The 15765-nt window shown below is 37.2% G+C and overlaps 1 protein-coding gene across 19 annotated transcripts in view; it reads left to right on the top strand.

Annotated features, from left to right (window-relative positions):
• CDC14B (cell division cycle 14B) overlaps window positions 1-15765 on the top strand; it is a 128189-nt gene that overhangs the window by 64081 nt on the left and 48343 nt on the right. For 13 of the 19 annotated variants that reach the window (XR_008713792.1, XR_008713790.1, XR_008713791.1 and 10 more), the window contains 3 exons: window positions 8080-8170; window positions 8716-8791; window positions 10872-10964. Coding sequence is in view for 16 of the 19 variants with exons in the window: in XM_055579017.1 (XP_055434992.1) it covers window positions 8080-8170; window positions 8716-8791; window positions 10872-10964 (260 nt within the window). In the remaining 3 variants the exon portion in view is untranslated. Of the gene's footprint in view, window positions 1-6616; window positions 6763-8079; window positions 8171-8715; window positions 8792-10871; window positions 10965-15765 lie in introns of those variants that run through there. The other 6 variants (XM_055579029.1, XM_055579028.1, XM_055579018.1 and 3 more) reach the window with 5 other exon arrangements.

Below are 15765 nucleotides of genomic sequence, written 5' to 3'. Positions count from 1 at the left end.
ATTTGACATATCTCAGCTAGAATTCCATCACCTTCAATAGCTTTGTTCATAGTAATGCTTCCTAAGTCCCACTTGACTTCACACTCCAGGATATCTTGCTATAGGCGAATGACCACACCACTGTGGTTATCTGGGTCATTAAGAGCTTTTTTGTAGAGTTCTGTGTATTCTTGCCACCTTTTCTTAATCTCTTCTGCTTCTATGAGGAGCTTGCCATATTTGTCCTTTATTGTGCCTATCTTTGCATGAACTGTTCCTTGGTATCTCCAGTTTCCTTGAGGAGATCTCTAGTCTTTCCCATTCTTTTGTTTTCCTCTATTTCTTTGCATTATTCACTTCAGAAGGCTTTCTTATCTCTCCTTGCTATTCTCTGGAACTCTGCATTCAGTTGGGAATATCTTTCCCTTTCTCCTTTGCCTTTTGCTTCTCTTCTTTTCTCAGCTATTTGTAAGCCCTCCTCAGACAACCACTTTGCCTTTTTGCATTTCTTTTTCTTGGGTATAGTTTTGGTCACTACCCCCTGTACAATGTTACGAACCTCCATCCATAGTTTCAGGCACTCTGTCTACCAGATCTAATCCCTTGAATCTGTTCCATCACCTCCACTGTATAATCATAAGGGATTTTATTTAGGTCATACCTAAATGGCCTAGTGGTTTTCCTTTTTTCAGTTTGAGCCTGAATTTTGCTGATGAGCTGAGCCACAGTCAGCTCCAGGTATTGTTTTTGCTGACTGTATAAAGCTTCTCCATCTTCAGCTGCAAAGACTGTAATCTATCTGATTTTGGTACTGACTATCTGGTGATGTCCATAAGTAGAGTCTTTGCTGGTGTTATTGGAAGGGAATGTTTGCTATGACCAGTGTGTTCTCTTGGCAAAACTTTGTTAGAATTTGCCCTACTTCATTCTGTACTCCAAGACAAAACTTGCCTGTTATTCCGGGTATCTCTTGACTTCCTAGTTTTGCATTCCAGTCCCCCATGATGAAAAGGACATCTTTTCTTAGTGTTAGTTCTATGAGGTCTTGTAGGTCTTCATAGAATTGTTCAGCTTCAGCTTCTTCAGCATTAGTGGTTGGGGCATAAACTCAGATTACTGTGATGTTGAATGGTTTGCCTTAGAAATGAAATGAGATCATTCTGTCATTTTTGAGATTGCAACCAAGTAACTGCATTTTGGACTTTTTTTATTGACTATGAGGGCTACTCCATTTCTTCTAAGGGATTATAGCCCAGAGTAGTACATATAATGGTCATCTGAATTAAATTTGCCTATCCTTATCCATTTGAGTTCACTGATTCCTAAAATCTCAATGTTCACTCTTGCCATCTCCTGTATGACCAGTTTACCTTGATTCATGAATCTAACAGTACATACAACCAATTGTCACTGCAGCATGTGTTGAGCATTCTTACTTTTACCATGGCTTCTCAGGTGGTGCAGTGCTAAAGAATCTGCCTGCCAATGCAAGATACTTGGATTTGATCCCTGGGGTGGGAAGATCTGCTGGAGTAGGAAATGGCAACCCACTGTAGTATTCTTGCCTGGAAAACTCCATGGACAGAGGAGACAGGCCACAGTCCGTGGGGTCCCAAAGAGTCAGACATGACTCAGTGACTGAGTGTACACACACTGTTGCTATTGATCTTCAAAGCTACATGTGTCATAAGTGAAGTTTCTATGTTTATGGGGTCTGTTACTGAGCTCTTATGTATAATAGATAGAGATCTAGCATATGTGTCAATTCTACATGCCTAAATTATTGCAAGTTTTAATATTTGGTAGGGCGAAGGCCCCTTTATGTTTGTTTTCGAATTGGTCTCAGTTCTTCTTGGCCCTATGGTCTTGTAGATTAATTTTAGGATCAGCTTGTTAAGTCTTGTGAAAAGTTCTGTTGAGATTTTGATAAGAATGCATTTAGTTTGAATGAAATTACCATCTTTGTGACAGTGAATCTTCCCAATAAAAACCTGCTTTTATCTTTCCTATATTCATAAGTGACTATGCACTTATATTTTTTATTAGTTATTACAAGTAGTACACAGAAAAAATTCTTTTAAAAACTCCTAATCATGTAAATCCAGAAAGTTTGCAAACATTTATTTATTTATTCTAATAGTTCGTCTACAGATTCTTTTGTATTTTCTAGGCAGACAGTCGTGTATAAATAAGTACCGTTTTGTTTCTTTCTAAGTCTTCCCTCATTTCTTTTTATCTTGGCATTCGTGAGCACTTCCAGTTATTACATTATTAAACAGAAGTCATGGTAGTAGAAATTTTCATCTTGGTTTTCATTTTAGGGAGATACTTATGAAGTTAACGCATGAACTGCAGTATTTCCCCAAGGTATCTGGAAGATAACTTTGATCAGTTTAAAAATATTTTCTTTTAGTCCCATTGTATAAAGTATTAATTTGGCATGAGTTGATTTTAATTACTTCTTCTGTGGGTTTCTTCCATAATCTATTCATGATGTGTTGGACTTTTTAATGTTGAGCCACTGGTAAGATTAAATTTAATATGCTATTGGCTATTTGTATTTCTTTTCTTAATTGTTTGTAGCCTTTATAGAATTTTATTTTCTATTGGGTTTTTATATTGTTTTACAGATTTTATCATTGTGATGATGATTATATATTTTCTTCAAGTTTCTGTTTTTTTTCTTTATACCTTGAGTTTTGTGTCATGCTTAAAAGTCCCATTTAAATTATAAAATTAGTTGGTATAATTTTTATAGTTATCTGACAGCTTTTAAAAACTTACTTCATTTGGTCTTTGTTTTATATGTCAGATTGGTACCTTGTTTTCTTTTCATACTTATAGACATTTGTCCATTACTGAGTAAGGCCTTCTTTGTGACTGATTTTTCTCATATACTAGGTTTTCATATTTGCCTGGGTTCACGTTTCTATGTTCCTGTGCTAAAATCTTACTGTTTTAATTATTCTTGCTTTATATTAAGGCAAGTCTCTGAGGCAGGAGTTTAAAATTTTCAGGCTTCAGGCAAAAAGCCTGTGTTAAGATCTTGATTCTGTTACTTTACAAGTTTGTGACTTTGCTCAGGTTAGTTATTTTGCTTCTTTAGGTTAGGTTTCCTTTCCTGAAAAATACTGATAGTAGTAGTAGCATTTGCTTTATATTAATGAGCTTATTAATGTAATACCTGGCACTAAACTCTCAGTAATTGTTACTTGCCATTGTTTTATGAACATTTCTTCCTATGCTCCTCTTGGTTACTCCTCATCTCGAGGAACAAGGGACTAATCATAGATGTGAGTGATGGCTATTAGCCCTCTCTGAGGGACAATCACTGTTCAGGTGGAGCCTGTTCTTTGGCCTGGTCTTTCTTATTCCCAGGAGATGTGAATTCTCCCTTCTGCTTGTCTGACAGTGAGCTCACTGAGGGCAGACTTCACTACCCCATAGGGAAGACTTGCACTCTCCAGTCCCTCTGCCAGGACTTGTGAAGTCAGTCCGGTTCCAGGGAGAAAACAGAATGGGTGGGAAGCTTATTGTATTTAGAGTTCTTTTCATCATTTCTACTAAAAAGTAGATACTGTGTTATCATTGCCACCTGACTACTACATATATTTCTCAATTGGTTTAGAATATAACTCTCTCTATTTTATGATTAACTGGGCTTCCCTGGTAGCTCAGACAGTAAAGAATCTGCCTGCAATGCAGGAGACCTGGGTTTGATCCCTGTATTGGGAAGATCTCCTGAAGAAGGGCATGGCTACCCAGTCCAGTATTCTTGCCTGGAGAATTCCACGGACTGAGGAGACTGGTGGGCTACAGTCCACGAGGTCGCAAAGAGTCAGACATGACTGAGCGACTAACACTTTTCATCCCAATAGCTAGTTGTTATGTAGGAAAATATTATTAACTTAACAAATACTTATTAAAGGAAGAGGTAGTAAACTAGAGACCCATAAGCCATATCAAAACTATAGACAAATTTGGCACAAGGATGGATTTTGAATGTTTTTGTCAATATTTAAAAACCATGAGATTTAATATACTTCTACTGTATCTTTTCTGTCAAAGAAGCAGGAGTGGTAACTATGTGACAGAGTGTAGGGCAAGACAGTTTACCACTTCAGTACTTCAGTTTTGTTTTTTGACTACAAACACTTTAAAGGGAGGACACATGGGTTTACAATAGGATAGTAAGTTTAATCATGAACTTTTAATCAAAATGTTTTAAAGAGACCTATTTTCCAGCTCCAGTTTTCTAATAAATAGCTCTCATCCCAGCACTCTGGCCTCTATTGTAGTTTATCACAATATGACTCTAGAATAACAATTTGAGAATATCTTGTGCACAGGTAATTGGACATAAGAAAATCAGTGAGTCTTCCTCACCCTGTAATATATAAAATATTTCCTTTGGGAACTGAATTTCAGGTTTGGACTTGGAGGGAAAATCTCTCCCCATTTCTGTGTAGCTCCTTCCGGTTTTATTTGGGTTTGTTAAAAGAAACTGGATTTCAAGAGATGGTAGCACTAACCAGTTCTGTTGTTTAGAAGTGTGCAAAGGACATTTTCTAGATTGTCTTATACTGGAGAAGGAAATTGCAACCCACTCCAGTACTCTTGCCTGGAAAATCCCATGGACAGAGGAGCCTGGTGGGCTGCAGCCCATGGGGTCGCTAAGAGTCGGATACAACTGAGCGACTTCACTTTCACTTTTCACTTTCATGCACTGGAGAAGGAAATGGCAACCCACTCCAGTATTCTTGCCTGGAGAATCCCAGGGATGGCGGAGCCTTGTGGGCTACCCTCTATGGGGTCGCACAGAGTCGGACACGACTGAATCGACTTAGCAACAGCAGCAGCAGCATACTGTGTTTACTGAATGCTTTGTGCCTTAATGAAGTCAGCTTTGGAAGAACACTTTCAGCCAGCAAGTTTACTTTTCAAAAGCTTCATAATTTTGAATAGGTAATATATGCTACAAAATTCAAAAGTTACAAAAACGAATAAATCTTTCTTACCATAACTTCCCTAATTACAGATAGTTTCCCCCTATAAAGGCAAACACCAGGTTTTTTTGTCTTTCCTTCCAGAGATATGCAAGATTTCATATACAGTCATATACATATGTGTTTTAAATGTGTACCTATGAATCATCCAGCCTGTAAACACCTGTAAAGATGTCCATCTTGGCAGTCTTGCCAGTGTTCAGTTTTCAGCCTTGGAAATTTCTGCCAAATTGCCTTTTGTTGCCCTTCATGGAGGCTGTCACAGTTTGCATTCTTACCCACAGACTATGAGGGCCTGTTTCCCCACCTCACCAACACAGTGCTTATCAAATTCCTTCCATTTTTGCCAGTCTGAAGGAAAAGTAGTACCGTATAGTTTAAATTTTATTTTTATTATTTTGCCCTAAGATAAAATTGAAGTTGGGTGTGTTCTTGAGATGGATTTAGAATATTTTTCCAGTTTATGTCGTGAATTTGTATTTATTGCCATGAAGACTATTTTTAAAATGTTTATCAGTTTAACAGATTTGCGTAGCTTATATTTTCATTTAGAAAGATATTCTTCATTAAAAAATAATTCAGTGTTTTGTTTTTTACACTTAAAAACATCTGGTCTGTCTGGAAGTTTAGAATAAGGTTAGGAGATAATGCAGGTTTACTTTTAAGGCAGAAATGTATATATTGTGAAATATAACGTGTCTATTCTATTGAGATGACAAAAGTGTAATTCTTGGGAAAGAGTAGTTACTGTATTGCTTGTTCGTTTTAAGGGAGAGTCATTGCAAACATTTTTCACGGATTATTAAAGTAACTCTTTTCTGTAGGAATCCTAGAATACAGAAGGAAATAAAAATCCCCCATAATCCCACTACCATATTATATATAACAAAATTAGGACCGTATTCATACTGCAACTTACTTTGGTTTTCACTGGAGACTAACATAGGTTTAGAAAATTCTTAAATTGTCACTTAGCATCGCGTCAGAATTCCTGTTTTTCAACCATCCAAATACTTTTCTGAGTAGAAATCTAAGGCCTTTAAAGGAAGGAATGATAACCTCTGCTTCAGGCGTACCTTTAAATTTTGAACAGTTTTGAAAAGGCCCCTTTAAAAGGAGACACCAGCACTCAGGCGAGCCACTCAGCGAGTCTCCACCCCAGAGTGGAGGGAGCTCCAAGCCCGCGGGGTTGTCGAGGCGCCGACCTCTCCTGCGGCCTGCTGTAGCGTCCCCTGGTGGCGGCGGCGAAGACAGCCGAGCACAAGGCTGGGGGTCAGATGCACTGGCAAGCCCTTCTCTTCCGAGAAATCCTTCTAATCGGTTTGGGAGCCGCTTTCTTAACCAGGCCGGCGTTTGCCTCTGTGACCTTCTGCTGCACCTCCCGACTTTGAGTAGAGACTTGCGGCGCTGGAGGGGCCTAGTGCTGCAGATGACCGACCCCCGAGTGGCCCCGAGGCGGGGCGAAACTCAGCCCGGGCGGCTGGGGCTGGTTTCCGCACCCGTCCCTCACCACCCCGTCTGGGGCGTTTGTGAAGTTTTGAACTTCCGGGGTTGGTTCTCCTGAGCTTGTGGCTGGGTGGCCGGCCGAGGGGTGTCGCTGTGCCGAGTGTTTGGGCGCGGCCCTTTAAACTTTTTTGCTTTTTAAACTTCGGGGGTGTGGTCGCGGCCCTCCTCTCCCCCGCCGCCCGGTACTTCCCCTCTGCCCCGCCTTCCAGATGCTGTGGAGTCATGAGCCGGGAGGGTGCAGGGACCCCTTTGGTGGCCGAGGTGATCAGAGGTGAGTGCGGAGGGTGCGCCTCTGGGACACTCCCTATTTAGAGGGCATCGGGCAGTGCCCAGGGGTCGAGGAGCCCCCATTGCTGCTCAAGACGCGCCTTTAAACTTTGGGACCAGGGCCGAGGCTGTCTCATGGGCGTGGGTGGCCTCCCGGGACTCCTAGTACTCAGACGTGGTCCTGCTTTGGGGGTGAATCCGCACTGACGTGTGCACTTGGGACCTTTGTGTCTTACACCATGGCTCGTAGGCTCTCCACCTCGGAGCAAACTCCCTGGTCGCTGTGCATGGGGATCAAGGGTCATTTGTGGTTGAAAGGAGTAAGCTCCGTCATCTGTTTGAGTGTTTGTGGTTGCAAGACGTTTTAGTTGACGCATTCACAGGAAAAATATAGCAATTGTGTGCACTGAATTGTAGGCAAAAATTGCTTAAATTACTATTTGGGGAAAGGATGCCAGCTGGCATCTGTTGTTTCTTACTATTTTAAGGGTTGTACTTGATTTTGCCATAATTTGAATGTAAGTACTCGACTAGCACTACTATTAGTATTACTACTACTAGTTACTGCGGCATACTGCTTCCCCGAGGATTTTTGGGCAACTCTTTTTGGGGTGGGGTGGGAAAGGAAGGGTGGAGCCTCCTAGCATTCTTGCTAAACCTCACAACAGCCTAACTTCATTTATGCAATGCAGGTTCATCTCATACTCATCATATAGAAAACTTTCATTGCCTCTGTTATAATGGCAATTTGTCTGATTGTAAAAATCACTACAGAAGTAGTGGTTCCGGATCAAAAAAAGTAACCCCCAAGAACTGGATAAACAGGATTTGTTTTGTGTTCTGTAGCCGTAAACATTAATTTTGAAGCAATTTTGAGAGCGTTGTCTTTCTGCTTAAAATATAGCTTCTTATTGAAATAACTTTTTAGGATGTCTTGAAAATATAGCGAAACATAGGGAGAATCATCAAGGCTGGTGGTCTAGCCGTGAAATGCCTGCTGCCTTGCTGAAATTTTTTAATCTAGAGTAGCTAATGTTTTGCAATGAGAGGTTCATCCAAAAATTGAGTCGTATCACTATGTGAAAAGTCGCTTGCAGCTCTTGAAACTAATATTGAAGGCAACTTCTCCTTTTTAAAAATTGCTTATTTATTATTACCCACCTAAATAGAACATTTTGAAGTTACTCATTGATACCCTTACCATAGGTAAAACATGCATGGAAAAGGAATTTTTTTACTTCATCTGAAAAGAGTTGCATCATGATATATGAAACGTTTTTAATAATGTGAAGGAAGGAACATTACAATTTTTCCATTTCAGATCGCCTTTGTTTTGCCATTCTCTTCAGCAGACCAAAGAGTTCATCAAATGTACATTATTTCAGCATAGATAATGAACTTGAATATGAAAAGTAAGTATTGCTTTTTAAAAGATTGTTAGTAACTTTTTTTTTATTGTGAAAAATCTAAAGGTATGTTTATAAAATTGGAACATTGCAAATCTGTTGATTGTTAGTTGCAGGATGCTGATTTTAATCCTTGGAATAAAATAGATCCTTAGGAGGGGAAAAATCAAAAAGTGAAAGAATTCTCCTAAGTTTAACAATTTACATTTGAAATTCTAATAGTTTACAGTGAGATATAAACTAGTGTACTAAGTAAGATAATTTTGCCAGTGGAAAAATGTGTGGAAAAATAGCCTTTTTTATTCAGAAAGTATTTTCATGTATTATTTGAGGTTAGATTTAAAGGTGTTGTAGCACTTACCATGTTATTTAATAGTCATCTTTCACCAGAGTATTTCTTCTATTAGTAAGGAAATAATGTTTAAGTTATATGACCTATAATAATTTGGTGTGTACTTTCTTGCTTTATTTTGATCTCATAGCTACAAAAAGGCAGTTATATTCAGAGCGTCTGGAACACACATACACATTTTTGTGTTTCATTTTTGCAGCTTCTACGCAGATTTTGGACCACTCAATCTAGCAATGGTTTACAGATACTGCTGCAAGATAAATAAGAAATTAAAGGTAAAGTACTTTTTACTGAGGTTTCACTTAAGTAATCATGATTAGCCTGATCTTGTGGGAAGGAGGGGGAATCTATTTTTTAAAAGGCAATGTCATGTTTTTTCACTACAGTGGTGTTTGGGGACATACATGTGGTTTATTGTTTTATGAAGTCAGAGTATATCTGTTTTTCTAGAGTTTTGATGGAATGGTTTAAGTTTGGGTCATTTGATTCTGATTTGGATTGGTGATGTTTAGATATTTGAAAAGCCAAAGTGGAAGTTGTTAATAAAGTGAATCTCTTATTGTCTGAGTTAATAGAACTGAAACCTAACAAGAGAAGCTTTCCTTCCTTTGGTCATTGTTCTTTCTCCCTTCACTGTGATAGGGAATGTTAGGAGACTAAGAGAAATCAGTTCATCTTACTTTATTATACCTTGAATCTCTCATATTTTACTACTTGTGACTCTTTACTTGACCCCTTACACATATGATTAAGGAGTAGGGAAACAGGGGCAAACAGCATATATTTAAGAGTATCACTAAATTATAAGAGTGTATTGTTGGTTTGAACTTAGACCTTATTCATTTATTTTTTAGAAAAACTTTGAATTATTAGTTATATAAAATAAAAAGTTTATATACTGCTAGCAATTCCAAGAGTCACTATAAATTCTCAAGTAGAAATACTGGATTTGGGGGCGGGTACTCTTTAAAAACAAGTTTATTCAGTTGATTATTTATTAGACTATTACACAGAAATAGAACTCATTGTCAACTAAAAATTATATTACATTGAAAATTAATTAGTGAGTAAGGCAGATATTTTCTCCTTTGAACATCAGACTTAAAATTACACATCAGAAATATTTGGCCATCTAAGGGATTGGGGACAGGAGGAAAAGGGGACGACAGAGGATGAGATGGCTGGATGGCATCACCGACTCGATGGACTTGAGTTTGAGTGAACTCCGGGAGTTGGTGATGGACAGGGAGGCCTGGAGTGCTGTGATTCATGGGGTCGCAAAGAGTTGGACACAACTGAGCGGCTGAACTGAACTGAAGGACTTTTATCCTTTGGGTCAATGAAGATTATATTCATCCTTTTTTCAAAATTAAAAAATCATTAATATTTACTAGAACAACTTGCAGAGTATTGACCATCCAACCTGATTGAAACTTTGATTCCTGTTCAATTAATAGTGATAAAAAATGTGTTGAATTTATAGTAAGAGTGTCTTATGCTGCTTGAGGGCGGGTTGGGTTATTGTTGTTTTTTTAAATCAACTTGTGTCTCTTACTCTGTGTAAACAACTAAAGGAAAATTCATCATGTACACATTCATCATTGAAATACCCAAAACACTGGCTCACAGAAGTGAAGGAATACTGTGCTTATTCAGCTGAATATGTCCTATTTCTTACCCTTAACTGAAACATTTCAACTCAAGTTAGTGAAGTACATGTAAAGAAGTACTAACAAATCATGTTGTTCCTTTGGTTTTACTTTCTATATCCTTTTTATTTTTAACTTAATCAAGAACAGAACATCCTAGCAACACCCCAGGAACAGCCCGTTTTCTCTCTCCTGGTTATCTCTGTACCACCGTCCTCACTCCACTCCTCCCTACCCCATTCACTATCCTGATTTCTAACAGAATGAATTATTTTACCTATTTTTGTACCCTTTTCTTTTAATTTAAAGGTTTCAGGAATAGATTTTTTTAAAAAATCAGACAATAGGGAAAGGAAAAACGATCTCTTTTACTGCCTTTTCCAGCTTTTATGTATTCTTTCAGAGGTAGTCTATACTTTCAAAGTGTATCTGTTTGTATCTCCTCCTTTTAAAAAAATTGAAGTGTGGTTGATTTATGATATATTAATTTCAAGTGTCTCCTCTCCCACTCTTCAATTGTACATTTGTTCTATTCCAAGAGTATGTCTTTTATGGGAATGTACATGGTATTTTTGAGTATCAATTTAAAAAGTCTTTCTGAATGCTTCAACATTGTGAGATCCAGAATTTATTTTAATCACAAAATAAAGTTTTTGAAAACTTGAAATTAGAAAGGAAATACTAGCAACTGTTTATCTTTATGCAGTCCATTACAATGATGAGGAAGAAAATTATACATTTTACTGGCCCTGATCAGAGAAAACAAGCAAATGCTGCTTTCCTTGTTGGATGTTATATGGTAAGTATTTAACTACTTTTCTAATAAATTAGTGAAATCATGTACAACAGTGGTATTTGTAGTTGGCGTTTTGATATTACTTTTTTCTAAGACATCTTGATTTCTTGCCAGAAAGAACATCTTTTGCTTTATAAAAATTGACCAAGTGGGAAAGTCTATGGAGAGGGTAAGGGGTATATGGGAGATGTCTGTAACTTCTACTCAGTTTTGCTGTTCTGAACCTGAAACTGCTTTTTTAAAAAGTCTATTTTTAAAAAAAGATCAACTACCGTGAATACCTTTTTAAGTGTTATGGCACTTAAGTTTAGAAAATAATGACCCAAAGCTGTGTTTCTATTAAGTCATGATACATGTAGTAAAGTTATGAAAGTAGAGTCAGGATTTTGATTGATTTATAAAAACAAAACCAAAATACATAAAAAGTGTATCACATGTGGTTAGAGTTCTTTATAATTTGAGTACAGGCAATATTTCCCCAAATGAGGTATGATTCTGAACATGTCAAAGCATATAGTAGAAGGACATGGCATGTCAATATTGTAGGAAAATGGGTAACATACTGTGTAGATTATACACAACATTGAGTGGGTGGTCTGTTTAGGTCATTGGAAGACTATTTTGGCACAGCCAGTATTTCATGACTTATGAATTTCATTTATTTGTAAATGTCATGGAAAGTATTTGGTTATTTAGAGTCAGGTTTTGTTTAGTACTTTCATTCATCTCTAGGAGTACCTAAGTGACAGATTTTCCTAAATAAGCCAAGAGGTCCTTCTGGAGTGGTGGCCTTCATGTTTTTGGCGGTGTGGAACCTAGCTGCTCTACCAAGTGGGGGAAAATATCGAGTAGTTATTCTAGATAAAAAAAGGGTTGGTGCTGGAGTTCTTGAGGTAAGTTGTTTCTTCCCCCAGGTTGCTTCTGTCATGCTTTCACTTAAAACTATTTTTCTGATGTGTAGTTTGAAAATTTGGAATTTACAGTGATTAGACCAAAAAGTTCATGGTACTTGGTGAAATTGCACCTCAAAATAGTTGGGTAGTTTTCTTTTCTATGTTTATGGTGTATCATTAACAACAATGATTAAGGCCTTTTGGGGGTTTGTGTTTGTTTATGTTCACAAAAGTAATCGAGAGAAGTGATTCTGAGATAACTAAGTTTTATTATCATCTCTGAATGTATGAAACACAGATTTTAGATTATGTTTCTTAAAATTTGTTTTTTTTTTTAAGCTTACCCAGATAAGGACTTATACTTTTTGGCTTTTGTCATCTTCCCTGATGTTTGTTGTACTTAGCAGCAAAACTCCTGAGGGGGCAGTGCTGATAGGAGGCTATGCAGGATCCCAAGAGAAAGAGAATGAAGAAGGTAGCTGCTTTAAGTGGGATATTTGGTCCCATTACTTGGCTAGTCACTGGGGAAAGGAACACCACAGATTAAACTGTGATAACTTTCCAGGAAAAAGGACACAGCCAGAATTCTTGGTGTTCATAAAGTATTAAAGGGAACCCTGAAGAAATGGCTTTTGATGTAACAGTAAAAATCTTTCTTGCCCAGGAGAAAAATCTGGAATGGCTGAAGTTGTTTCATTTAAGAGAATGTTCTCCTGAGCAGAACACACAGCACTCTCCTGAACTACTTTGGGGTCAGTCCATATTCTCTCTCTGGTCAGATGAGAGGATCTCTAAAATGGTGGGATCTTGAGTAGCCAGATATGGTGACTTCAGTGTGAAAGAATCCCTTAGAGGGTAGCTGCGGGTATGGTGGGAACCAAGGGTTGTCTTAGAAATAAAACACTTCATAATTTTATAAATAAGAAATCTCTCTTCTTAATTTTTTTTTTTTTTAAGTAGTGAAAAAACTAGCTATAGATCAATACCCATTGGCATATTGATTGAAAATGTGTTGGCTTACTGGTTCCCAGTTTGGTGTTAGCCTTTTGACTTTGTTTATGGTTGTATTTTGGCATGTAAAAATGTATTTTTCTACAGCTAATATGTTTTAGATTTAGAAATCCTTCCAGGGTTTTACACTCCCAGGTTAGCACTGATTTGACTGGTTAGGAAAGTGCCAGGTAAACAATTGCACTTGAGTTCATTCCTCTGTTCAGTTAGAAGCCAGCTTGGCAGGAGGTTTATGGCTCTTGGCTGTAGCAAATGGCTTTGTAGCCATGACTGGCTGGTTCAAGTAGGAGATTGGGGCTATAATGATGCTAGGTGGGGAAACAGGAGAAAAACTTCTAAGAAAAGGAGATTTATTAATAGTAGCAAAGGAGTGTCAATACATAAGTGTGGATACCCCAAGTAAGTAAGTAAGTGGTATAGGTTTGATCTGATTGAAGACTATGGAGTTCTCCGATTAAAGATTTATAGAGATGCATGAGAATTCCTTAAAAATTGACCTTCAGGTCTGATGACCTTTTCTGAAGTTGTTTGAGGAATTTTGGAGATAATAAGGCTTTTTAATGACTGACTTAGAGGGTGGTGTAGTAACATTAAAACAAAAGCAAAAAGTCTGGAGGAAGTACAGTCAGGAAGAAGTATTCCAAATGGACTGATTCTATTTAAAAGGACTGACTGTCTTTTTATTAAACTCTGGGCCTCTGAAAGGAACCATTCTCCCTTCATCCTTGTATACGCAAAAGGACCTAATAGAGGGTGTGGAGAGAGTGAAAGGATAAAGTTAGTAATCCTGTTTATTTTTTTACCCTAACAACAGAAGCTGTTAGGCCTTACAAATACTTAAAATACTCAAATACTTAAAATAGGATTGACATGTCTGTATATTTAGTCCTTTTGTCAGATGGTCGGGCACCATGTGTGGTGTAAGAAATAAGAGCAGCTTGACTTTTCAATGTGTTTCTAACTATTAAGTTTATGTGGCCTGGTAAACGGATTTGCCAGTTATCTGAAATATTAGATTCTTGGATAACAAATTAGGGTAAAACTAAAAATCTTTTTGTGTCACTCACAATAAAAGAGTTGAGGGACATAAAAGATAACTGAGTTTTGTGTGTGTGTGTGTGTTTTGAGAAAAGGATAATTTAATCCTAGCATTTTACAAAATGGTAAGTTTGCTGCCCTGTTGGACAAGTCAGTGGCTGTTTCCTAGCCCGATTTTGGGGTGATGGTACTTTAACTTGTCATTTCAAGTAAGGATGAAATTCTAAGTGGAAAAGTAAATGCTTTTCAAAACAAATTCACTTTTGTGAGAGCATTTCGAAAATAAAAGTTTGAAACTTTGTCATTTTGTTATAAAAAATGTGTACAAAACCTATGTTTGGACCCTTGAGAAACTTAGAAAAATTTCTTTTTTTTTTTTTTTTTAATTTTATTTTATTTTTAAACTTTACATAATTGTATTAGTTTTGCCAAATATCAAAATGAATCCGCCACAGATATACATGTGTTCCCCATCCTGAACCCTCCTCCCTCCAGGGAAGATTTGGGAGAATGGCATTGAAACATGTAAAATATCATGTATGAAACGAGTTGCCAGTCCAGGTTCGATGCACGATACTGGATGCTTGGGGCTGGTGCACTGGGACGACCCAGAAAAATTTCTTTTAAAAGATACTTTTATCTTTATAGAAGCAGTGTATGTTCACCAGTATAATTTTATCACACGACTTTTCTTAGTCAGTGATCTGTTCTTTCATTTCAGTACATGTTCCATCATCTGTATACCCAGATTATATTTGTATTTCTCAATTAATCCAAAATGTCTACACCAATATCTAATTCAGGACCATATATTGCATATAGTTGTTGTGTACTTAAATCTCTCTCACACATGGTCCTTTTTAGCTAACGTTGATTTTTTTTTTTTTTTTTTTTTTAAGAAACCAGACCGAGTTTCTTGTAGAAAGTTCCACCTTTTGAATTTCTCTGGTTTCTTCTTTGTGGTTTTTTGTTGTTGTTATTGTTGTTGTTTTTTTTTGCTTTGTGGTATTTTTTAAACTTGTTTCTCCATTATTTGTATTTCTTGCGAACTGAAAGTTGTATCAACAGGTTTGCATTAGTAGTATATGTTGTAGCAATCAGAAAACATAGAATACCTACATTACCATTAGTGATGCTAAAAATAGCCACTGGATTAAATGCTAACCATCAAATCTCTTCAATACATTGTTTCGTCCTTATGATTTAAGCATTCTGTGTGGGGTGATTTTGGAACTGTTTGTATATTCAGTTTCCTATCAACCATGCGTCTTGCTGTTTTAAACAATCAAATATGCTTGATTGAATCAGTCATTTTACTAGGGTATCAGTATAACATTTTTTAAATTATTCATTCTTCTTTCACTTATTAGCTGGCTTACTTTTATGGGAATTAAGCTTTCCCTCATTCAGTTGGGACTCTTTGGTTACCCTGAAACCAATTTTCTTACCGAGAAGGCAGAATGAATAGCCAGTTCCCTTTAATAACCAGTTTTTGAAGTAAAGTATTACATTAATACTTACAAATAGCTGTGAAAAGAAGAGAAGCGAAAAGCAAAGGAGAAAAGGAAAGATATAAACATCTGAATGCAGAGTTCCAAAGAATAGCAAGAAGAGATAAGAAAGCCTTCAGCGATCAATGTAAAGAAATAGAGGAAAACAACAGAATGGGAAAGACTAGGGATCTCTTCAAGAAAATCAGAGATACCAAAGGAACATTTCATGCAAAGATGGGCTCGATAAAGGACAGAAATGGTATGGACCTAACAGAAGCAGAAGATATTAAGAAGAGATGGCAAGAATACACAGAAGAACTGTACAAAAAAGATCTTCACAACCCAGATAATCACGATGGTGTGATCACT

The sequence above is a fragment of the Bubalus kerabau genome, chromosome 4, assembly GCF_029407905.1.
Source record: "Bubalus kerabau isolate K-KA32 ecotype Philippines breed swamp buffalo chromosome 4, PCC_UOA_SB_1v2, whole genome shotgun sequence".
In the NCBI taxonomy this organism is placed as follows: Eukaryota; Metazoa; Chordata; class Mammalia; order Artiodactyla; family Bovidae; genus Bubalus; species Bubalus kerabau.
This window is presented reverse-complemented; position numbering and strand designations above follow the sequence as displayed.